The 25,084-nt window shown below is 51.3% G+C and overlaps 1 protein-coding gene across 1 annotated transcript in view; it reads left to right on the forward strand.

Annotated features, from left to right (window-relative positions):
* Positions 1-248: 248 nt before the first annotated feature.
* The window catches only part of IPPK (inositol-pentakisphosphate 2-kinase), a 72,069-nt gene continuing 47,233 nt past the window's right edge, over positions 249-25,084 (forward strand). Inside the window, exons 1-6 of the mRNA XM_040962741.1 lie at positions 249-613; positions 11,181-11,228; positions 13,079-13,174; positions 16,724-16,790; positions 19,413-19,534; positions 20,572-20,661. Of these exons, the coding sequence (XP_040818675.1) occupies positions 344-613; positions 11,181-11,228; positions 13,079-13,174; positions 16,724-16,790; positions 19,413-19,534; positions 20,572-20,661 (693 nt within the window). The 5' untranslated portion in view covers positions 249-343. The remainder of the gene's footprint in view (positions 614-11,180; positions 11,229-13,078; positions 13,175-16,723; positions 16,791-19,412; positions 19,535-20,571; positions 20,662-25,084) is intronic.

The raw sequence follows: 25,084 nt of genomic DNA on the forward strand, positions 1-25,084 counted from the left end.
TTCCTTAGAAGCGAATTCTGGGTAACGCCATGCCACAGAAGCGAACTCAGAGAGGTCGCACCCCGTTACGGTGTCACCACCGAGCGGGGAAAGCGCCAGGATAACCGGCCGCCGTCGCACAGCACATCCCCACTCACGCCACAGGCGCGCGAAGCGGCTGATTCCTTCAACCAGCCTCACATCCGGCGCCCAGGCCGGAAACTTCCTTTCCTGTTCTCAAGACCGCGCTCCGGAAGTGACTCACTTTGCCAACATCCAAGATGGCCCCCGACCTCCCCCTCCCACACTGTCCCAGTCAATAGAGTGGAAGTGGGTGTGAACCCGGAAGTTGCCCAGCTCGGGCATGGCAGCGTCGGGGGCGTGGCTTCCGGCGGCCCGCGCCTGTAAGTCGCCGCGGCGGGGTCGAACGCAGGCTGCGGCTGTCAGGCCCTGCTTGCAGACGGCGGCGCCTGGTGCCGGGCGAGGCGGGCGAATCCCGGATTGGAGTCCCCGCGTCCCGGCCCGCGGGGCACCAGGGCCCAGCCGGGGGGGCATGGACGAAGGGAAGATGGACGAGAATGAATGGAAGTATCACGGCGAGGGCAACAAGAGCCTGGTGGTGGCCCATGCGCAGGTGAGCCGCGGATGGTCCGCGGGGTTTCTCGTCCCCCTAGGACGCCTGCCCTTACCGGTCGAGTTCCTCTGCCTCACTACCCTTCCCTTACTCCCAGGGTCGTCCGTCTTTCCCCGCTCGTTCCCCCAGCCATCCTGCAGACCGGCTCCCTTCCCTTGGTCGGTCTGTTCCCTGTCGCGCGTCCGCGTTCTCCTGTACCCTGGTTCCCTGTCCCCCGGCCCGGCGTCGCTCCCCACGACCCACAGTACTCCTCCGCCGGGGTCGTCCTCATCTGCTTTCCGTCTTTGAACACTCCATCTCCCAAATTCCCGTTTTTTTCTCCAGACCCGGTCCTGTCCCCTCTCGTGTCACTGTCCTCGCCAGGGCCATTCCTGCGAGGTTGTTTGGCGTACACTCCTTCCCCGCCCGTTCACGTCTTGAGTGGGTTGATGCGCTGATGCTGGGGTGCCCCCCGGCAGGCCCTGGGGGTTGGAGGTGGGCGGAGAGCACGGGATGCCATCCTTCCCTGCACGGGGGAGTTCAGCTGTTTACACTGCCGCTCCTCGTCATGACGGGGTATCGCCCACAGGTTCTCCTGACTCTTAGTGTTGCACCAAGGATTCCAAGGGAGGTAAACTTAGGAAAAGGAAGCAAGCAGCAAGAGTTCTTTGGCACATCTTGCTGTTAAAACCAGCCGGATCTGGTGGGCTGGAAGGAACAGCTCCCGCTGTGGGATGGTGTCATGCAGGGAGGCGCTGACATAGGGAAGTCACAGGCAGACTGGGGCTGGGCAGAGTTCCATCTCTCTACTGGGTGGCAGAGGCCCGGTGCCTGCGATGGTAAAGTAGGACTAGTACTAGCATTTGCTTTGGCGACTGCCGGGGAGGTCACTGGAGCCCCACGAGTTACAGCTCTCAGGTGGCAGTGGTCGTTGCCTTGGACAGAGAAGGAAAGCAGGACTCAGAGAGGTCAAAGGCCCATCCCAGTTCATCAGCACTTAAGGACGTGCGCGTGCTCTGTCCTTCTTGTGCTGGCCACAGTGGCTATGGCAGTGTGGAGCTTGGGCCCCTGGGCTCTGCCTGTGTCCCTTGTCAGGAGCTGCATAATGATTGCAGACCTGCTCACGCTTTCTAGGCAGGTCAACCATGGACATGGCCAGGGCTGATGTGTGGTGTGGTTGAGTCGCCACGTGGGATGCCACATTCCATGTTGGAGTGACTGTTTGGAGTCTTGGTTGCTTCACTGAGGATCTAGTCTCCTGCTCAGGGGCAGGAGATGATTGCTTCAGTCCTTGGGTCTGCTACTCACGTGAGAGCCTGGGTGGGGTGTAGGGCTCCTGGCTGTGGCATGGCTCAGCCCTGGCTGTGGTGGACACGTGAGATGAAGTGGATAAAAATCGCTTTCTGCTTTGTTGGCTTTCAACCCAGATGAAGATCAATGTGTGTAAGTAACGAAGAAGGCTCCCTCAGAGCGGTCCTGGGTGTGAAGCGTGCTCGGCTCATTGCGTTTTGAGGTTCCAGAGGGAGGTCCTTTAGTTGAAGGGTGTCTGTGATCATTCCTGAATCCTTTCCCAAAGCAAAAAACTTACCTTCCAGTTGTGTAATAAGATTGGATGTCACAGTTCTGCATTTTAAGGTTCAACTAGTGCTCCTCTGAGCGTGGGCTGCTGTGTTAAGTCTCAAAAGCAGCAGCAGAAGGAGGAACACATTGCAGACTGGGAGCAAAAGGATCCCCAGGGTTGGAAGGACAGGAACTTTGGGCAGTCATCTGACCTGGGAGCTCAGCACCACCTTGTTGCACACGTGCCATTGTTATGGCTGTGTTTTGATGTTTTATTTATTTATTCATTTTTTAAAATTTATATTGGAGAGTCAGATTTACAGAGAGAAGGAGAGACAGAAAAATCTTCCATACGCTGTTTTACTTCCCAAGTGGCTGCAGTGGCTGGAGCTGAGCCAATCCGAAGCCAGGAGCTTCTTCTAGGTATTCCATACAGATGCAGGGTTCCAAGGCCTTTGATGCTTTATTGTGTCTGTTCTTCCTTGTTTGGCTTTTTTCAACCTGGAGGAGTTTACCTTTGTGCCTGTTTCGTTCTGGCGCACGGCCTGCCAGCTCAACCCTTGTTGGCATGCTTACACACCAAGGAGGAGTGGGACCAACATGTCAGCCTACCAAGAGCCCGTGGTCCATGGAGAGGGTGTGGGTGTGTGAGATGGAGGGTGGTGAGAGGGAACAGGAGGGGTGCTGCTCCTGTGGGGGCTGAGCATGTACACAGCCCTGCACCCCTCGAGGTGCCTAGGTCGGGAGTACGTACACCCTGCTTCTCTCTTCAGCCCCTCAGATGCATCTCATTCAGTCCAACAAAGAGGGAGGCCTTCACTGAGGTGTCCTGTCCCGGGTGGGAACATCCAGTGCTCATCCCGCAGAGCTGAAGGTTCCCTTGGGGCTGGGAAGACTTGCACACTCATTGGCCATCTGCGCTGGATGCTGCTTCCTGTACCATCTGCATTGGCAGCAGTAGAGAGAGAAGGGCAGAAAGTGCATGCTGTGACTTGTGGGGCCTGTAGGAAAGGGGGCTGGGGAAGGAGTGGCTGAGCTTGGGTGCAGGGAGATGTGGGATATACCCAGCGTGGGCAAGAAGATGAACAGCAGGGCAACTCATGGAGGGTAGGTGGTTTCTTTTCTTTCTTTCCTCCTCTTCTTCTTCTTCTTCTTTTTTTTTTTTTTTTGATTGTCAGAGAAACAGAATTTGAGAATTTGAGTTCTTTGATTCACTTTCCAAATTTCTACAATAGCTGGGACTGGACCAGGCTTAAGCTACAAGCCAGAAACTTAATGTGGGTTGCTTCTGTGGGTGGCGGGGACTCGAGCACTGAACTGGTACCTACCGCCTCTCTGGATCCCATCAGCAGGAGGTAGAATGGGGAGTGGAGATAGAACTTGGACCTAGGCACTCTGATGTGGGGCATGGGCATCTTAGCTGAATGCTGAATGCCAGCCTCCAAGAGTTGTTCACAGTGGTACCTTTTTCACAGTGGCCCAGGTGGCACTGGCCAGTACTCACTTTGCCTGTCAGGCCGCATTCCGTCTTTGCTGGGGGCAGTGTTGCACCAGGCGCTGGGTCTGGCTGGTGCTTGTCTCGTGATGGGCTTGCACCACTCTCAGCTTGAGTGCACTGTCTCAGGCAGGTGCCTGGAGCTTCGAAAGTGGACCCCTCAGGGGGCTCTGCAGGCAGGGGCATGCCCATCTGGCCCCAGGCTTTGCTCGGTACAGCGTGAGGGTGTTACATTGGTGCCGGCAGCCACCACACAAGTCACAGCGAATACTCTGTCCCTCTTCTGTGCTCTCCTATGGCTGGACTTCTTTTTTCCATGGCTTCTGTACTTGCCACATTTCACCTCCAGCTCACTGGCTTTGGTCCAGCGTCCTGTCTGGTCAAGGTCACTATGCCTGTTGTTTTTTTCCTCTCTGTGAAGTGTCCACGGCACCAAGCCTCTTGGGCCTGCTCAGTCTTGGGAGTGCAGGAGCAGATGGTACCCATGTTTGTCAAGAAATTTTGTGATCCTGAAATTTTGCTTCTTAAAGACTCTGCTATTGAGCTGGTCTAGCAACAAAGAGCTTTTATCAGAAGTGGAAGGAAAGCTGGCCATTTCCAGTCATTCCAGTTTTGTAACTGCTCTGATTCTGAGGAGAGCTCAGATTGCTTACTTCATATTTGTCTAATTTTAAACTATTATTTGAAAGCCACAGAGAGAGATTTTCCATCTGCTGGTTCTGCTCATCAGATGCCCCCCACCCCTCCCTGAGCCTAACCTTAATCTGGATCCCTGACATGGCTGGCAGGGAGACAAGTACTCAAGCCTTCCCTGGCCCCAGGGAGCTGAGTGGGAAGCTGGGGAGCTGGGACTTGAACCAGATCCCTGGAGCGACATCTTAACCCCTGGCCCAGACGCACGACCTGTTACAGCAGACTTCTCTGGTGGCTACGGTGCTTGGGCCTTGAACGTTCAACAGGTGCTCTCACTGTTTCTGTTCTCATCTTGTGTTGTAGGATTTCATCATACTCTGTTGCTTTAAGTAGATTTTGTTTATTTGAAAGGGGGAGGGAGGAATATCTTGCATCTCCTGGTTCACTTTCCAAATGGCCACAATAGCAAGGATTGGGTCAGGCTAAAGCCTGGAACCCAGGACGCTCTGGGGGTCTCACAGGGCATCAGGGGCTCAGCCACTGGAGTCGCCACCAGCTGTGTCCTGGGACTGCCTTAGCAGGAGGTGGGAGGAGAAGTAGAGCAGCTGTGTGCTAGGCCAGGCACTGAGTTTGGGGTGTGGATGTCCCAAGCAGCTTCAACCCACGGAGCCATAGTGCTCTGTTTATTTTGTAGTGAAAGGAGTAAATTAAGCTATGTCTCTTTTAATATAGGGAAAGTTTATAAATAAGTTACAAAAAGATGATGTGCGATTCTAATTACAGATGCAGGTGGTGAAAAAGTCAGTGTTATACGTGTTTTGTTGTTAATTAATTTTTTTCAAATACTTTCTAAGTTTGCTTCAGGGACTATGTAGTAGAATCAGGAAACACTTTCCTGAAAGTTCTTGGTTTAGTTTTCTGTTTTGAGGAGATAGTTAGGAATGTGAGACTCTTAAACCCAGAGGTATCTGCAGAGTTATGTGCGATGTTAACACAGTTCATGCTCTTCCTGAAGACACTGGAGCACGTTAGAGTTTTTCTATTTTGGGCTTATTTCCAAACCTGGGCTGCTCCCTACTCTACTTTTTACCTGAGCCTAGTGGAAGTAGGCTCAGTCTGCTTTGATCTCCTCAAAAGGCAGGGAATGCACCCACCTGCCCCCCTGCCTGCCTGCCTGCCCTCAGCTGGAGTGTCTCCAACAGCCAGGTCTGGGTGGTCATACATGAGGAGCCTGAAGCTTCATCTGGATCTCGCTCTGGGGAGTAGGGGCCCAGGCACCTGAGCCATCATCACTGCCTGCCAGTATACATGAGCAAAAAGCTGGGTTGGAAGCAGAGTGGCCGGGGCTTCCAACTGGCACTCAGTGCAATGTGGGCATTGCAGGTGGTGGCTTAGTGTGTGCCTGCCCTGCCACTAGCCTTTTTAGAAAACAAAAATGGCCTATTCTGGGTTTGGATTATTTGAAAATTACTAGTTATTTGTATTTGTATTTGAAAATTGCAGAGAGAAAGACAAATCTTCCATCCGCTGTTTCACTTCCCAAACAGCCACAAGAGCCTGAGCTGAACTGCCGAAACCAGGAGCTGCTTCTGGCTGCCTTACGTGGGTGCAGGGATCCAAGGATTTGACCCATGCTTCACTGGTTTCCCAGGCCCAAAGCAGGGAACTGGAGCTGAAACGAAACAGCTGGGACATGAACCAGTGCCCACGTGGGGTGCTGGCGCCACAAGTGGAGGCGTTTGCTGTGCCATAGTGCTGGCTCATGCATTTGAATATTGTCCTGCAAGCTGATGTTTCAGATGTACCTTCTTTCTTGAGGCTCTTTGCTGTAGCGGAGCTCACTGCTGCAGCTGAGAGCCCCGTGTGAGGCACCTGCTGGGTTTACACCTTAATTTGTGCTGCAGTGGCGTGGTTAGGAGTGACTTCCAGGCGGTGCTCCCTTTGGTGGTGGCTTCTGGGTGTGTGGAGCTGTGAGGTTCTTTGTCTCATACTAGTGTCCACTGGAGTTCTTTGAGGATGGCCTTGGACTCTGTGGACTAAGGACGGGTCGGGTGGAGCAACTGAGGATAGTGCTGTGCTGGGGGGCAGGATGGGGGCGGGGGCAGACAGTAGTCCATAGCGGGTGGACTCTGCTGCTCAGGACTGGCGAAGTGAGTCCCTCAGCCCTTGCTGTGTCCTGGCAACCACAGGGAGCCTGACCCTTGGTCCAGGCCCACCTTAGCTTGCTCAGCTCCACCGCACATGACCTAGCTGATTCTGCAAATGCTGCTTGGCTGGGGAGCAGCATCTGGTTCCCCTAGATCTGATCTGCCCTAGTGGAGGAACCTCATCTTCTGGAAAGTGAGACCCTGGAGGGGGAGATGGTGGCCTGATGTGGTTTGGGAGTGGAGCCTGGCACCCAGCCTGGGCTGTTGATGGCAGGAAGCGATTGCGCGGATATGAACACTAGTGTAAAGGCTGATGTTATTTCTTACTGGTGAGAAGTGAAGATTAACCCCGGGAGCGCTGCTGCTCTGATGCGCTTTTCTCCTGGACCTGTGGGTGGCTTGGCTTTGCATAGCATCCTGTGTAATTTGTTTTTAAAATTTTCTTCTTCTTTAAAAACAAATTTATTTGTTTGAAAGGCAGAGCAATAGAGAGCAAACGAGAGAGCAATAAGCACTTCCATCTGCTCTTTTATTCCCCAAATGGCTGCAGAGGCCAGCGCTGGGCCACCCAAAGCCAGAAACCTATGGCTGTACCCCGGTCTTCCACGTGTGTGTTAGGAGCCCGAGGACCTGGGCCGTCCTTCCTTCACTGCTTTCCCAGGCATAGCAAGCAGGGAGCTGGATCGGAAGTGGACTCGAACCGGTTCCCCTATGGGATGATCGTTGTTTTTAGGCAGTGGCTTATCCCAGTGTACCACCACATAGACTTCCCCACATTTTCTTCTTGATAAGCTGATGATGGGTTTCCCCACATTTTCTTCTTGATAAGCTGGTAATGGGTTTCCCCATATTTTCTTCTTGATTAGCTGGTAATGGGTTTCTTGGTATTAATGGTGTTTGTGTGTGTGTGAATGTAACATTGCGAAGGAAATCTGTATTTTCCACTTGTAAGTACAGAAAACAACTGCTTCTCCTGCCTGCACTGGGAACACAGTGGTAGTCCTGCAACATGGGAGGTGTGAGTGCTGCCAGGTGAGGGGTGCATCACGTGGGCCTGTGGCTCCCTGGCTCCGGGGAATCTCTTGCCAAGGCTGCCATGGGGCATTTCTGCTGAGAGAAGCTGGCATGTCTTGTCCAGCATTGTCCATCACAGGACTGTTTGCTATGGAAATCTGTTGGACAGCATATCATCCATTCCCTTATGCCTCCAGTTGCCATGGAACTCGGGATGTGCTGTCTTCAGGTGTGAGCCAGCTTTCCTGGTGTAGGTTGAGAGCTTGGGGTAGGCCCTGACAAGGGGGGTGTTTCTGTGCCAGCCTTGTTTCGTGTGTTTTCATGTCTGACCAGGCTAGGCTGAACCTGGGAAACTTACCATTTCCTCACTCGCACTTAGGATGGTTGGAAGTGAGTTGCCATGGTGCTATTGTTAGTGAAGAGCTGTGCTGTTTGGTGTCTCATTGTATTGGGACAGTGCCATCCCATCCAGGTAAGGAGTGAATCCACTGTTAGGAGGGTGGGTTTTCAGAAGGCTTTCCAAATTTAGGAATTTTGCATATCAGCTTCTGTTTTTTCCTTGAATCTTGATGGATTTGAATTCCATTAAAATGAGATCTAGTCAGTGGATTCCTGAGATTGCTTGTTCATGCGTGGGACTTGGGAGGAGACAGTGGCAGCATGCTCACCCTTGTCCTCTGCTCCCCAGCACTAGACTAGGGTACTGGGGGAGGGCTGGCCGGCCAGTGGCTTAGCAGGGACTCTGGGATGCAGCGCTGACCCTCCGGAGGGACTCAGCAGGGGCCAGGTCTGAGCCACAGTGGCCAGGTTTGAAGAGAAGCAGCAGGGGCAGGATGTGTGCTCTGAAAGGGCTGGTGGGTAGAGCCAAGGGGAGCTGCCAGGGAGACTGGCCAGGTCTCCGTGGGCTCTTTTGTGGCTTAGTCTGTTTTGATCTAGGAAGCTGCACTTTCAGCCCTTCTCTGGTGTGCTGTTGCCGCCTGCCCCTGTTGGGCTTTGCCGTGTGGCTCTAAGTGCGCGGGCTGCCAGGACCCCTGCCAGAGCCTGCTTTCTACCTGCTGTGCAGATGGGGCCCTCTTAGGCACACTGCTTCCCAGGCAGTGTTCGTTCTTATGTCTGTTAATATGTGGACTAAATGTAAAAAAATATATACAAAGTAAAACATTCAAATAAACAGAAATTTACAAAAATGATTGTAGGAGTTGCCACCTGGAGGTAGGGACACCTTTTCAGACTTCTACAAAGCAGCACAGCAAACTCTTAAAAATTCTTATTTAAAAATTGAAATTGGACCTGGCGCGATAGTGTAGTGGTTAAAGTCCTCGCCTTGCACACAATGGGATCCCATATGGGTGCCGGTTCTAATCCTGACTGTCCAGATCCCATCCAGCTCTCTGCTTGTGGCCTGGGAAAGCAGTTGAGGATGGCCCAAAGCCTTGTGACCCTGCACCCGCGTGGGAGACCCGGGAGAGCTCCTGGCTCCCAGTTTCGGATCGGCTCAGTACTGGCCGTTGCGCTCACTTGGGGAGTGAATCAATGGATAGAAGATCTTTCCGTTAGTTATTTAAAAGAATGGTAGAGTTCTAGTTCTAGGTCATATGATATTAAGATACTTTACGCGCAGCTAATTCCTGCAACCTGGTTCTATACCGTGAGCTGAAAACACCAGACACAACAACATATCTTAGGAAGTTTATTCCAGCGGGGCAGGAAAAGAGGGAAGGAGAAACGGAAGGGGGTGAGGGAGGCCAGAAGGAGGAGAGAGGGGAAGAGCAAGGAAGAGAGGAACCAAGAAGAGGAGAGAGACAGAAAGAGAGAGACAGAGAGAGAGAGAGAACCGAGTGGGGCAGGAACAAGGGAAGGGGGGGAGGAGAGGAACCGAGGAGAGAGAGGAAGAGCAGGGGAGAGGAACCGGGAGAGCAAGAGAGAGAGAGAACTGCACCTGGGGGCCTTTTTTGTCTGCCAGGTGTGGGGGGGCGGGGATTCGGAGGGATTGAGGTCAAGGCCCCAGGGGATTGGTGCCTGCAGGTGAATGCCTGGGGATGATTGGTGAGTGGGCGGGGTTGGGGAAGGGGCTGGGAGATTGGGGGGTGGGATTATCAGGTGGAATGCCAAGTTACATCTGATTGGTGGATGGCTGGACTGGCGCGAATCCCGTGAGCTGTGAGGAAGAAGAAATGGCGCAGGGTCCAGGGTGGGATATTGGAATAAGTCCTTACACTTTCTGTCTCTCCTCCTCACTGTGTATCTGCCTTTCCAATAAAAATAAATAAATCTTTAAAAAGAAATTGAAATTGAAGTGTAACATGCTCAAAGAAAGTACTCAGATTGTTAAGAGTTCAGCTGAATAGTTGCCAGGGACCCATAATCCCATGATCAGTTTTAGAACCCTGCTCACAACCTGTGCCCTGCTGCCCAGTGCTGGGCACCAGCGTGGTACCCATATGTATGTCTGCATGTGCACGTGTTTGTCTTTGCTTCCATGACAGTGCACTTCTATGACAGTGACTGCTCCATGTAGCAGTGTGTGATGACTGAGTGCCCTTCTGCTAATTTACTTGAAAGAGACAGATCTTCAATTCCCTGGTTGAGAACTCCAAATTCTTGTCATTGCCAAGGCTGGGCCTGGAACTCTGAATCCAGGCCTCCCATGGGGACAGCAGGCATCCAGGTGTTTGGGCTATTAGCAGGTACTTGGGTATAGGATTAGCTGCTAATTGGATCTGAAGCTGGGAGGCTGGGGCCAAAACTGGAACCCAGGCGCTCTGGGAATTTGGATGTCCCAACACCAAATGGTTGCCTGTAAAATATATTTATTTTTGTGTGAGAGAGAAAGAGATGGATAGACTGAGATCTGCCATCCATGTGTGGTTCCTAAAACAACTTGGGGCTGGGCCAGACTGAGGCTGGGAGCCAGGAGCTCAAATGCAGATCTCTTGTGGTGGCAGGGACCTAGAGCCATCACTGGTGCTTTCCAGGGTGAACATTAGCAGGAAGTTGATATTGAGCATGGAGGGCCCAGTGACGTGGCCTAGCAGCTAAAGTCCTCACCTTGAATGTGCCGGGATCCCATATGAGTGCCGGTTCTAATCCCGGCAGCTCCACTTCCCATCCAGCTCCCTGCTTGTGGCCTGGGAAAGCAGTCGAGGACGGCCCAAAGCCTTGGGGCCCTGCACCTGCGTGGGAGACCTGGAAGAGGCTCTTGGTTCCTGGCTTTGTATTGGCTCAGCTCCAGCCGTTGTGGCCACTTGGGGAGTGAATCATCCAACAGAAGGTCTTCCTCTCTGCCTCTCCTCCTCTCTGTATATCTGCCTTTCCAATAAATAAATAAATGTTAAAAAAAAAAAAGAAATTGAGCATGGAACCGGACTCAAACAACCCATTCACTCTGATCTGTCCCCGCCCCCCGCTGCTTCTGTATTTAATCATCCTGCTACTGTTGAATTCAGGTTGCTTTCATTTTACTTGGAATTAAAAATGGTGCTTATACAGTAGCTAAAGCCTTCTGTGTTTCCTTAATTATTTCTTTAAGGTAAGTATCTGAGAGTGGCTGGCTGGGTCAAATGCCAAGGGATCTCTCGGGCTGCCATACCCTCCAGGTGCCTGGGGCGTCACGGCTGCTTTGCCCTCAGCTTTGGCATGGGCTCTGTGTGTTGAAGTAGGGCCCACCTGCTGACCCCCGGTGGCCAGGTTTGTGGGAGGTTGATTAGACTGATGGCACTTTTGTTTTGTTTCCCAATAGCGCTGTGTTGTGCTGCGTTTCCTGAAGTTTCCTCCCAACAGGAAGAAGGTAAGATTATTGGGTTTCCTACACAGTCTTTACAACCATTAGCCACCCTCTCTCCTCCCCAGCCCTGCCATGCAGAGGTATTAATGTTAGTTGCAGAAATTTAAGATTGTCTTAGCATTCAAAGAAGGATGTGGTATGTTCTTCATTCCTGACATAAAATATCTGTGCGACCCTGGCTCTTAGACCTGTGGTGTCACTTTGTGGTCCTGAGTGGGAGCTGTCCTGGCTCAGTGTGGGTCCTGATGCTGCCCTCATCACGATGCGGTCACACCAAGACCAGGCCTACACTGTGCCTTGCCTGGGTCCTTGGTGCTTGCTACCTCAGTTTCCCCATCTGTGGACTTGTACCCAAGCCAACTGAGTGCCGCATCATGGTAGGACTGTGTGACTGTCGGGAGAGACCACAAGGTTTCTGTTTGCTGGGCCGTCCGAGCAGGATGCCGTGGTACCTGCAGGCGCAGAGTGTAACTGGCCTCTCTGCTTGCCTGTGTGTTTCAGCAGTCTCAAGGACCTTCCCATGTCTGTGGCTCGCTCTTTGCACCCGTGTCACCCGGGCAGGCCTGCAGGGGAGACTGAGGTTCGCCCAACTCTTACTCTACTGAGGGCTAGTTGAGGTGTGAACCAGGTGGGCTGTGAGGGGGCACCCCACAGTGGGACCTTTGAGGTGGTTGTGCCAAGGGAGGACACAGAGCCATATTGAAGCCATATTGAAGAGTGGTGGGAGATGGCAAGTTGAGGGTCATGGGGTGGAGATTAGAGAAGGGAAGCAGGGGCATTGATTGGTGCTGTGCATGTGCGGGACGTAGCATAGGTTTGGATTCATAGTAGGAGGGGAGAGAGCTGGGTGTTGCTGCTGGTGGAGACTGTAACACTCCATAACTCTAGCCTCAGCTGCCGAGGGACACAGCCCTCTGTTCAGTTTGTGCGGCCAAAAAATATCCTGGGTGGGCTCCAGCCCCCCGCAGGTGCCTTCCCCATTGCGTTTCGGTGGCTGTAGCACCATATACCCTCAGTGGGTCTCTGTCAGATGGGGACAGTGTCTTCCCAGAAGCGTGTGTCTCATCTGTGTGTCATCCAGGGACTGGGGCTGCTTCTCCTGTTGGTGAGGAGCTGGGCTTTGGTCCATGGGGCTCACCGGGTGTGCTGTGGGGCTTGCTGTGGCGCTGCTGAATTTTGATGGGATTCTTCTGGCGTGGGCCACAGGACATGTGCATGAACAGTAGCTGAGCAAGGTGAGCTTGGAGCAAGTGGAGAGTTCTCCAGGAGCTAAAGGAGTACAGGTTAGGATTAGGAGTGAGTGTGAATTCTCCAGGGGCCACAAGGATGCAGGCTTGTCCTGGGACCTGTGTGCACAGTGAGAACTGCAGGTAAGTGGCTCTGTGGTCGTTACTCTGTTAGCAGCTGCCGTTCCTTTTAGCTGCAGGAGGGAGATAGGGCTGACTGCCTGTCTCTGGTCTCACTAGCTTACTGACTTTCAGAACCTCAGACTAAGGGGCAGATGCTTCGTTCTACATTTGGAGGATGAAGAGTTATAGCCAAAGCCCGAACAACTTTGAGCCATGAAAACTTCCCAGTCAAGTTGCACTGGAGACCTATGGAGCTGTGGTACTCCTATGAGGGGTGGGAGAGGGAGGTATGACCTGGAGGTGCATAGATGAGGTTGGAGGGGAACCCCAGCTGAAGGGCCACAGGGCAGCAGTGGGGTCCCTCTCCCAGCCAAGGCCCACTGCCTGGTTCTGTCTGTGGCTTGGGTGCCCTTGCTTGTGCCTGAGTACATTTTGTGTCTGTCTTTTGGGAAGACGCAGCATGCAGGTCCTTGTCTCAGGATGTCCTGTGCTTGTCTTTTGCAGACCTCGGAAGAGATATTTCAGCACCTGCAGAGCATAGTGGACTTTGGTAAAAACGTCATGAAGGAGTTTTTGGGGGAGAGCTATGTTCACTGTGGGGTAAGTGATTCTTTCTGTGTCGCCTAAGTTCACAAGCTTGTTCTGTATCAGCAACATGCTTGGTGTCTCTCATTATTTGGAACCTTATGCTTTAAGATAATCCTCGTGGGTCTCCAAGTATTTTTCCACTTGCTGTGCTGTGCGGGGGCAGAGCAGATGCTGTAGTCCTCATTTTCTAGCTGAGGAATTGGAAGTTTCAGAGAGATCTTCCTTGCCAGGACCCTGGGAGGCTGCTCTTTTGTGAGAGGTCATTGTGTGAGCCTAAAAGGCTGGTGGTGTTCTTGGTTCCCCGGGGGCCCTTGCGGAGGGGTAGGGAACGGGGCCAGGGTCTGTCCTGACCTGATCATGCTGCATGAGATGTGGATCCAGTCTCTGCTCATCGTATCTATCAAGGGCTCCCTTGGCTAATTTAAGTTTTAAAAATTGGGAAGCCGTGAGAGCCCATCAGTGTTGCTCTCCTGGTTTGCTTTCTGAGCAGAGCTGCAGTGCAGCCAGGGCCTGGTAGGGCTCTTGTCCCAGCCTTCCTGGACTGCCACAGCTTGGCACATGTTCGGAGGCCACAGGGACGTGTTGGGAAGATTTGTGCAAGTGCCCCATGGTGTGTCTTGTGGGTGGTGTCTGTGCCCAAAACTGTTTTCTCTTCGAGAAGAGAATATTGTCACTGGGGTGCCCTGGCTGTTCATGTGACCGCATTGTGACCCCTCTGGGAGGATAGAGATGGGGAATAGGGGTTCCAGTGGCCACTGGTCGGTTGGACTTTGAGAGCAGGGACAGGATTGGGAGCATATGGGGACAGCAGATGCTTTGGCCCTAGGTCTGCCTAAGCATGAAGAGCGGTCATGAACCTCCCTTCAGTGATGGAGATTGGCCTACAAAGGTGATGCGCCACCTGTCTCCTCTGCAGTGAGCACTCTCCCAGTGAGACGGCACGCTCTTGGCAGGTGCCTGACGGGACAGGTGCTGCACTCTGGCCCAGGGAAATGAGGGCACAAGCACATCGGTAGGCAGAGCCGTTCTTGGTTCAAGGACACCGGGCTGGGACTGAAAGGGTGGCCAAGCAGAGCCTTCTGAAAGGCATTTCATCCCATTTGTCCTGGCACAGGCCAAGCCTCCTTGATGAGGTCGTGGGGCTGAGATAGACGCCCACACCCCGCCCTGCCGTGGTCTGGGAGACTGCTCTGTGTGTCCGCAGGACCTGGAGCGTGCAGCAGGGCCTGGCCCCTCTGCCTGCTGCCTCTTTCATCCTGGAGGAGCAGGACGTTTGGAAGTGACAGTCCTGAGGTTAGAAGCTGTCCTGGGGCTTTGTTCACTCCCCGCTGTGATCTCACATGTTGGTGTGTTGATGGGCTGGGCACTGGAGGAGGAAGGAGATGCCTGCTTGGCTGAGGCCGTACCTGGAACTCCTCACACGTAGCCACACCTGAACCAGGAGGTGAAGGGCCCGATGGATGTCTGTCCTCTGGTTGGGCGTGGGCCAGGGTGGTGCCTCAAACCTTAGAGAGTATTCTTACTGTAAACATTGTATCTTGACCTGAAACAGTTGTTCTGGTTGTGAGCTCATTAGCTTAAAGCTGCTCAGAAGAAACCCAGCTTTTTACCCTTTAGCTGGCGGTGGGCATGGCTGGAGACCTGCCTGCTGCTGCATCGTGGTATGAGCAAGATGTTTCTAGAGCAACTTCCTTATAGTTATAATCATTAATCCTTAGTCAGTTTTTCCCTCTTGTTAATCTTTTCTAAGATTGATTTATTTTTATTGCAAAGTCAAATATACAGAGAGGAGGAGATACAGAGAGGAAGATCTTCCGTCCAATGATTCACTCCTCAAATGAGCATAATGGCTGGTGCTGCACCGATCCAAAGCCAGAAACTTCGTCCAGGTCTCCCATGTGGGTACAGGGTCCCAAGGTTTTGGGCTATCCTTGACTGCTTTCCCAGACCACAAGCAGGGAGCTGGATGGGAAATGGAGCTGCTGGAATTAAAACTGGCACCCAAATGGGATTCTGGCATGTGCAAGGCAAGAACTTTAGCCACTAGGCTACCACACTGGGTCCTTGTTAAGTTTTAAAAAAGATTTATTTTTATTGGAAAGACAGATTTACAGAGAGGAGAGATAAAGAGAAATATCTTCTATCTGCTTTTCACTTCTCAAGTGGCAGCAGCAGCTGAAGCTGAGCCAATCTGAAGCCAGGAGCCAAGAGCTCTTGCAGGTCTCCCATGTGGGTGCAGGGTCCCAAGGCATTGGGTCGTCCTCGACTGCTTTCTCAGGCCACAGGCAGGGAGCTGGATGAAAAGTGGAACAGGTGGGACACGAATTGACATCCATATGGGATCCTGGTGGATACAAGGCAAAGACTTAGCCTTTGAACCATTGCGCTAGACCCTGATTGTTATGTCTGGAGTTGGCATCTGTGCCCTTGGTTCTTGGGGCTTGCTTGAAATGGATCGAGAACTTGGACTCTCACGGTTGGTGTTGCAGGGTAACAGGTAAAGTCGGGGCTTGTGCTCATGGCATCCCTTAGGAGTGCTGGTTCCTGTCCTGGCTGCTGTACTTCCTCTTCAACTTCCTGTTAACGGCCTTGGAAAACAGCAGAAGGTGACCCAAGTGTTTGGCCTCCTACCACTGCTTGGGAGCCCAGGATGAAGCTCCTGGCTGCTGGCTTCAGTCTGACCCAGCCTTGGCTGCTGTAGCAATCTGAGTATTAAACTGGTAGATGGCAGATCTCCCTATGTGTGTCTCCCTGTCTCATGAGATGATACAAGTTTTGTGTTTTCAGATCTTCATAGTTTCCACTCTTTTGTTGCTTTTCTAATTCAATGTTAGATATTTGTGTTTTTGTTTTAAATCAACTCACTTTTCATCAGGTTAAAGCAGATTAGGTAGGTGATAAAAGTGCCAGGGTGGGCAGGGGGAGCTGTGACTAGCTGGGTCTTTTCTTGAGCAGGATCCCTGCATGCTTGCCTGAAGGAGGTCTGCTGTGTCTACCTGGAAACGAGAGAGGTCAGGGGATATGGTGGACATTGTGTGTTAAATGAAATCTCTTTCATTTGGGAAGTTGCAAGAAGCAGCTGAGCGGAGAGAAGCTGGACATTGGCCAAGTAGCATGCTAGCCACCTCAACCTGTCAGACTTCATGCTCCTGCACAGGTGGGAGTGTAGGACACTCGCCTTGTCTGAGGTCACCGAGGGACTAAGAGCTGCACCAGAGCCCTGCTCCATGTCCATACTCTGTGGGGCCTGGAAGGGGCCCCAGGAAGTGATCTGTGGCAGAGATTTGCTGTAGGAGGATACTGGCCATGATGCTGCATGCCATTCTGGCTGCTCTCATGGGCAGAGACAGCCACTCCTTAGTATGGGAGGGGTTGATGTTTCTTTGTAATCTAAAATGCTCCGAGAATACCTGGCCAGCTTTTGTTCTCCACAGTTTTCATTGTGGTAAGGTACACATAACAATTTATCATTGAAACTATTTTTAGATGTACACTTTTGAGATATTCACAATGTTTTTCACATTGTCGAGTAACCTATACTGTTGCTTGTTTTTCTTACAGGAAGTTGTCCAGTTGCCTTTAGAGTTTGTGAAACAGCTCTGTATAAAGATACAGTCTGAAAGGCCAGGTAAATGCCTTCTGATTATTTGCATTTAAAAATACTTCATTTGAAAACTCTTTGAGATAATCATCCAGGGTAGGGACATGCTGTTTTCTGTAGGCCAGAAGCTTCATTAGTTGAAGTAGTTGTAGGAGCTCAGGGTACACATCTGTGTATTAGTAAACCAGAGTACTGTGTGAAATATTTGGTCAGGAGCTGTTTAACAAAGCTTTACGTAACAACAGTGCAGTGGGAGAGCTGAGAAACTTAGGGAAGGGAAAAGGTACTGGGGAATTTAAGATAAGAATGAAAGCGAACAAAGTGCTGGGTCTGGGTTCTGGCTGGGGCTGGGAGGAACAGGCTGTTGCTCTTGGAGAGGCAGAGAAAACAGGGTGCAGTGGGCGTATTGGCTGCAGTGCTTGCTGGCTGGACAGATGGAGGGCGGCTCCAGGGTTCTGTCTCCAGCTGCTCAAGCAGCCCACTCACCGTTTCATTTTATAATAACAAGCAAAGCTTTGCCACTCAGAGTAGCTAGAACTGTGCTGCTCTCATAATAATGACTTGGAATGTTGCCTAATGAGGAAGGGGGGGAGCCAGTCTTGTCGGTGCGTACACTGCAGTTTCAGGAGTTCTGGGCTGGGAGCATTCTGGTGCCCTGTATATTGGGAAGGGTCTGTGGTGGGTATATGCTGCATCCTTTTCCTGTGAATTCATGGAAAAGGAATTAAGGGACCATCCCAACACCACCTCACTGGGTTTGTTTTTTTTTCTTAAGATTTATTTGCTTGTTTCAAAGGCAGAGAGACAGAGGAGGTGAGGCGAGGCAAGGCGAGACTTGGCGAGGTGAGGAGAGAGCAGAGGTGAGGGGAGGAGAGGCTAAGAAAGGAGAGAGGAGGAGGGGCAAGGTAAGAGGTGATGTGAGGAGAGGAGAGAGGAGAGGAGAAGTGAGGTGAGGCAAGGGGACGCAATTGGAGGCTTGGCAAGGTGAGGTGAGTAGAATTGAGGCAAGGCTAGGAGAGACGAGAAGTAGCAGGAGGAGAGGTGAGATGAGGTGAGGCAACTTGAGGAGAGGTGAAAAGGGGAGGAGAGGAGAGGAGAGAGACAAGGCGAGGCGAAGGGACGAGAAGCCAGGTGAGGAGAGGAGAGAGGAGATGTGAGGAGACGTGAGGCGAAGAGAGGAGAGGTGAGGCGAAGAGAGGAGAGGAGAGGAAATGAGTGCAGAGGAGAGGCGAGGTGAGGGAAGGTGAGGTGAGGAGAAATGAAGAGAGGTAGGGAGAGATGAGGAGAGGCGAGCTGAGGAGAGGTGAGGCGAGGTGAGGCAGGGAGAGGAGAGGCGAGGAAAGAGAAGCAGAGATTACTTGCTAGAAGGCCAAGGCTAGGATAGGTCAAAGTCGAGAGCCAGGAACTCCATCCAGCTTCTCCCATGTGGTTGACAGCCAAAGCACTTGGGCTGTTTCTGACTGCTTTCTCAGGCGCAGTAGCAGGCAGCTCGACAGGAAGTGCAGCAGCTAGGACTGGAACTAGTGCCTGTGTGGGATGCCAGTGCTACAGGTGCAGGCTTAACTTGCTGTACCACAGTGTTGGCCCCAATACCATCCTCACTTTTTTTTTTTTTAAGATTTATTTATTTATATGAAAGGACAGATTTTTCAGAGGGAGAGATCTATTCACTTATTCACTCCCAAATGACCACAATGGTTGGAGCTGAGCTGATCTAAAGTCAGGAGCTGGACATTCTTCCTGGTCTCCCACGTGGGTGCAGTGTTCCCAGCTTTGGGCCGTCTTCGACTGCTTTCTCAGGCCGTAACAAGGAGCTGGATGGGAGGAGAAGCAGCTGGGATACAAACTGGTGCCCATATGGGATGTTGGCCCTTGCAGGTGAAGGATTAGCAAATTGAGCCAATTGTGCCAGCACCAGCTACCCTTGTTTTTGACAGTAGTTGCTCTTTTGGGGTCTTCAAGACCATCTTCAGAGTTGACAATTTACTGGAAGCCTACACAAAACTCACTGTTACACTCATGGCTATGGATCACAGCAGCCAGAGGATGAAGGTGAAATTATCCAATGGAGATCTGAAGGGACTCAGTTGCTAGGTTTCTCCTCCCACGGGCCATGTGGGTGGCTCTGCCCTCCCAGTTTCTGTGTGTGACAGTTTGAGTGTCCAGTCCCTTGGCACAAGGGCCCCCATAAACTGAAGGGTTATAGAAGGGGTCCAGAGCTCCAGGTAGAGATGAGGTGTTCTGTGTCTGTTTTCTTTGAGTTTTAAACATTCACTTAATTCATTTTTACGAAAGGCAGAGTGGCAGAGAAGGAACTTGTATTTCCTGATTGACTCCCCAGATTGTTCGAACCAGCTGTGAACCAGGCTGAAATCAGGAGCTGGGACCTCCTTGCTGGTCTTTAACATGAGTTCAAGTTCTCAAGCACTTGGGTCATTTTCTGCTGCCTTCTCGTCTGCATTAGCAGGGAGTTGGATTGGAAGCAGAGCAGCACCAGGGCTTAAAGCAATGCCCATATGGGATACCATGGTCACAGGTGGTGGCTTCCCCCGCTGCTCCATAGCTGCCTGTCAGAGGTTCCCACTGGGTTTCCACTGGCTTTGTACGTAGGGCTCAGTGGCACCTGCTGATTTTTGCTCTGTCTTGCAGAATCCCGCTGTGACAAGGACTTGGATACTCTCAGTGGCTACGCCATGTGCCTTCCCAATTTAACCAGACTGCAGACTTACCACTTTGCAGAGCTACGGCCCATTCTCTGTGTGGAGATCAAGGTGAGCTTTTGTTGAGGGCAGTGATGGGGGTGGCAGGTAAGGTAGTCCTGTGCTGTGCCGCCTGAGGTGTCTGCCACAAGCTTATGTCCCCACTAGGAGCTGTCATTCCCAGAGTCACTTCCGAGCTGGTACTGCTTGCTCCCCACTCCTTCCAAAGCCTCCACTTGATCCCTTGTGTACTGCCCCCTCTTATTCCTCCCAGACCCTGAGATTAGGATGCCCACCTAGGCTGGGACAGTCCTGCTGGAGGGTGTTCAGAAGGAAGCATGCTGGCTCCCTGCCCCATTTTTCCTGTGGTGCAGCCTGCTGGCTTCCTCCCCCTTGGCCATTCCTTTGGCCACTGCTTGCTGTTCTGAGGAGCCTAGTCCATGGGGTCATGCTGGAAGTTGTGGGGGAGCTTCTCTTCATGGCTTACTCAGAAGGGGTTTCCCCTAGAAGTCATAGAGAGGTAGGTATGTCATGGCCAGGATTCCTGGATTTCCCATCTGATGCATGCACAGGGGCTGGAAGAGGTCCTGCCATGTTAAAGATTGAGTCCCTGAAAGCCTCCCGATGTGTCCTGGCCATGTCCGTCTGCTTGCTCCATTCCTCTGAGGCAGTGACGTTTAGGCCATGCCTGTCGCATGTGGATGTATGTTCCTCAGCCGTGTCCTCCAGGGCCCAGCACTGGCCTATGGGATGGCGTTTAGAATGTGGCTGAGTTCCCCCATGTCCTGGTTGCCCAGCAATGCTGAGCTGGGTGCCTTTCAGGCATGTGCTGGTGTCAGCAGGCACGGTGTTTGTTGTGCTTCTCAGTGTGAAAGCACAGAGCTGCTGCGTCAGGCCCCGCCACCCTTCCCTGCTGAGGAATTGTCCTCTCAAGGCAGAGACATCTGTACCGTGGAGGGAGGCGTGACTCTCCCTGGCGACTGGAAATGAACACAACTTTTGCACAGCTCTGCCTGAGACTCACTGCGCCTGATCCTCCTGTAATAATTGTTTATGTGTCTGCCTCAAGGGATGTGATTTCTCCTGAACAACACTTTTTCATTTTATAGCCAAAATGCGGGTTTATTCCTTTCTCGAGTGATGTCACGCATGAGATGAAACATAAGGTGTGCCGTTACTGCATGCACCAGCATCTCAAGGTGAGCGTGGGGATGCTGGGGATGCTGGGGATGCTGGGGCTGGTGGGGCTGGGGGTGGGGTCGGGGGTGGGGCTGGGGTGGGGCGGGGCTCTGGCCATGCGAGTTTTCAGAATGAAAGAAAATGTGAATATTTATTGCTGGCTTTTCACTTCACAGTTCATTACGATGTACTCTTTTATTTTATTTTAGTAAGTGTTAAAATAAATGATGGAGTGGGTCTCAGTCCCTTCGGAAGTGGTGTAGTCACCACTTGTCAATTCCAGGACTTGGAATACGTCCCGAAGAAGCCCTGACCCCGTTGTGGAGGCACTTTGGAAGCCCTGCTTCTGCTAGCCGCTGCCCACACTGATCTGCCTATAGTCTCTAGATTTGCCTCTTCTGGACATGATGTACAAATGGAATCATGGGGCTAAGTTTTCTCACGTTGCATAATGGTTCTTGTTTAACCAAAAAAAAGCTGTAATAATAATTTTGTAAATATATAACACAAGAATGTCGACATTTCAAAATGATGGCCAGCTCGAGCTTAGATGATGTTTAGAGTGATGACGTAATTTGTCATCTGCATTGTGACAATTCTGGGCCCTAAATAAACTCTTTTTAAAAATATATTTTTTTCAAAAAAAATTTTTGTCTTATTTGTTTGAATGGCAGACACACACAGAGACAGGGACATCCAGACCGAAGCAGGGAAGCAGGGTTTCAGTCCTGGTTTCTCACGTGCTTGTTAGGAACTCAGCTGGAATTTTTTTTGTTTGTTTGTTTATTTATCTGTATTGGAAAATCAGCTATACAGAGGAGAGACAGACAGGAAGATCTTCCATCCGCTGATTCACTCCTCCAGTGGCTGCAATGGCCAGAGCTGAGCTGATCTGAAGCCAGGAGCCAGGAGCTGTTGCAGGTCTCCCACACGGGTGCAGGGTCCCAAGACTTTGGGCCATCCTCCACTGCTTTCCCAGGCCACAAGCAGAGAGCTGGATGGGATCTGGGCAGTCAGGATGAGAACCGACACCCTTATGGAATCCCAGCACGTGCAAGGCGAGGACTTTAACCACCAGGCTATCATGTTGGGTCCTCAGCTAGAATTTGAAGTGCAATTTGGGGACAGGTGGATGGGCTCAGTGTGTCAAGCCACTGCTTGCAGTGCCTGCAGTTGTTCCTAGAGTGCTCTTCTGAGTCCGCTGTCTCCAGACCGCGTGGCCCTTTTGGGAGTGAAACAGCAAGTGGAAAAGATCCCTGTCAGTTGCCCTGCCTTCAAATGAACGGATAAATGATTCTTATGCAAACTGGAACTAACTCAGGCACCCCGTTAGGCATCTTTTAATTCTATTTTCAATGAACTTTTTGGAGTGCCTTCATATAATATGTAAAAGTGAGCCTTTTGTCCATACTTTCTTCTCTAATTGGGCAGTAAAAAATTGTATACATTCGTAATGTACAGCATAATATTTTCCATGTTTATGGTGTGTCGTATAAAAAATTTGATACATGCGCACAACACGCAGTGTTTAGGTTTGCCGTCTGCATTTGCTGCTTTGGGGTGTGAACCTCTGAACTCCTCTCTTTTAATTTTATGAATATACTGCGTTAGCAGAGTATCTGCTGAATGGAGTTCCAGTGTGTGGCTTGCCCTGCCTGCTGGCTGTTGCCAGTGGTGCTGGGGACATGGTGCAGAAGCATGTGCACCGTTTACAGTTTTCTTTGGTAGGTCTCATAGAGTAGAATTGCCGAGTCTGTTTACCTTTTGGAGGCACCCGAAGCTGTTTACCGAAGCAGCTGGCTCATTTTTGATCTTCAGCAGCAGCATCTGAGGGACTCCCACGAGCAGTTCTTGCCGGTCTGTGTGCTCAGCGCTCGGGGTGTGCGGTGCTACCTCAGGGCGGTTTTGATCTGTGCCGCCCTCATTGATGCTAGTGTAGCTGAATATCTTCTCCGGGCATAGTGGCCATTTTATGTATTCGGTGGATAAAAGTCTTCCCAAGTGCTTTTCCCATCTTGAAGTTGAGGTTTTTGTTGTCATTGTTGGGTTATAGGTGTTCTTCAAACATCTGTATCTTCCTGCTTTCTGAAATGTGAATGATAGATATTGTCATCCTGCCGGCTGAAGTTTTTCTTTGTGGGTAGCGTCCTGTGATGCCCGAAAGTTTTCAATTTTGATGAAGTTGCATTTTTTTTTTCTTTTGGTGCTTGTGCTTTCGGTGGCATCCAAGAAACATCTGCTGAGCCCCGTGGCAGGGCACTTTCTCTTGTAAGGAATTTAGGTTGTGTGTGTGTGTCTGTTTCAGAGTCATCTTTTTATGTGGTGTTAAATATCAGACTTCATTCTTTGGTATCTGGGTGCCTGGCTTTTCCAGCGTCTGTTGACAGGACTGTCCCTGAGGCCGTGCTCCTGGCTCCTGTCGGCCGACCTTCTGTTCATCCACATGAGGGCTGCGTTCATTTGCCTAGTGTGTCTGTCCTTATGCCTGTGCCACCTTTTTGTTTTAAGATCGATCGATTGATTTGAGAGACAGGGATAACAGAAAAGGGGAGCTAGGTGGGGAGAGCGCTTCCATCCCCTAGTTTGCTTCCCAAGTGGCTGAAACAGCCAGAGCCAGGCCAGATGGAAATCAGGATCTTCATGTGGGTCTGCCACAGGGGCACGAGGGCCTAAGGACTTGAATTGTCTTCTGATGTTCCTGCATGCACTAGCAAGGAGCTGAGTTGGAAGTGGAGCAGCACTGGGACTTGAACCTTCACGCATGTGGGTACTGTTGCTGCAAGTGATGGCTTTATGTACTGTGCCACAATGCTGGTCCCGTAAAATTACTTCGTTAATTTCCTTTTCAGAGGTTTTATTTAGCTCTTGTGTACAGAAACATGGCCATTTTTGTGTGTTGATCTTGTGCTCTCCCACCACTGACGGATTCACGAGAGAGCTTTCACTACTGACTGATTCATTCCGCAAGCCAGAGCCAGGAGCCTCATCCAGGTCTTCCACGTGATGGCAGATTCTAAGCCCCTGGCTGTCTTGCACTGATTTTTCTGGGCCCTTAGCAGTGATCTGATCAGAAGTGAAGTAGCTGGAACGTGAACAGGCTTCCAGACGAGACGCCAGTGTTGTGGGTAGTAGTAGTGGCATAACGTGCTATTCCGTAGTGCCGGCCTCGCTGCCATCTTAACAGGGATAACTTGGTGATTGCAAACGCAGGATCTCGTTCCGTTCATTTAAGTCTTCAGTTTTGTCATTGGTGTTTTAGTTTTCTGTGTGTAAATCTTAAGCTTCTTTTGTTCAGTTCATCCCTGTTTTATTCTTCCAGATGTTATTGACAATGAAATTTGTTTTATTTCCTTTTCAGGTTATACATAAAAACAATTTATTTTAATTCATTTGAAAGACAAAAACACACACAGGTATTGTTCGTCTTCCAGCCTGTGGCTCATTCCCCAAATGCCTGCAACAGTTAAGACTGGACGAGGCTGAAGCCAGGAGCCAGGAATTCCTCTGGCTCTCCCCTGTGGGACACAGGAACTCAGACACTGCAGCCTCACAGAGCATATATTAGCAGGAAGCTGGATCAGAAGCATAGGAGTGAGGTCTGTGTGGTGGTGTGACAGGTTAAGCCACTGCCTTGGTTTGAGTCCTGGCTGCTCCACTGTGCACCCAGCACCCTGCTGATGCCTGGGAAAGCAGTACAAGATGGTCTCTTCATCTACAGCAGAGACCTAGCGGATACTCCTGGCTGTGGCCTGACCCAACCCCAGTGCTGTGGCCATTTGGGGAGTGAGACAGTAGATGCAAGAGCTCTGCCTGCCTCTCCCCCTGTGGCTCTGCTTTTCAGACGGGTACATCTTTTGCTAAAGTGGAGCTGGGACTCCATCCCAGGCAGTCTGATGTGGGGTGAAGAGATCCCATGCTGTGGCTCAGCCTGCCACATTATTTGTTTCTTTGCGTATTATTTGAAAGTCAGAGAAACAGAGAGTGATTGTATCTGCACTAGCTAAGGCCGGGCCAGGGCAGAGTTCCCATCAGGGTGTCAGGGACCCGAGTGCTAGAGCCAGCGTCCACTGCCTCCTGGGTACACGTTAGCAAGAAGCACAGGAGCAGGACTCGAACAAGGTACTTCACTGTGGAAGCTGGCATCTCAGGCAGTGACCGAACCTCTGCACCCAATGTGTGCCCCCACGGTTGATTTTTAGCTAAGTGTTTTAAAATGGTGATGGAATGTGTGTAACATGAAATGTGCTTTCTCAGCAAGCCTGCAGTTCAGTGACACTAAGTACATGCACAGTGTTGTACCAGCAGTCTCCGGCTGCAAAACTGTTTTCATCTTGCCAAACTGGAACACTGTTCCCATGAAGCACTGACGCCCGTTCCCTCTTTCCCTCAGCCCCTGGCACCCGCCACTCTGCTTTCTGTCTCTGTGAATTGACTTCTCTAGGG

The sequence above is a fragment of the Ochotona curzoniae genome, unplaced genomic scaffold (assembly GCF_017591425.1).
Source record: "Ochotona curzoniae isolate NIBS_2020 unplaced genomic scaffold, NIBS_Ocur_1.0 scaffold_3208, whole genome shotgun sequence".
In the NCBI taxonomy this organism is placed as follows: domain Eukaryota; kingdom Metazoa; phylum Chordata; class Mammalia; order Lagomorpha; family Ochotonidae; genus Ochotona; species Ochotona curzoniae.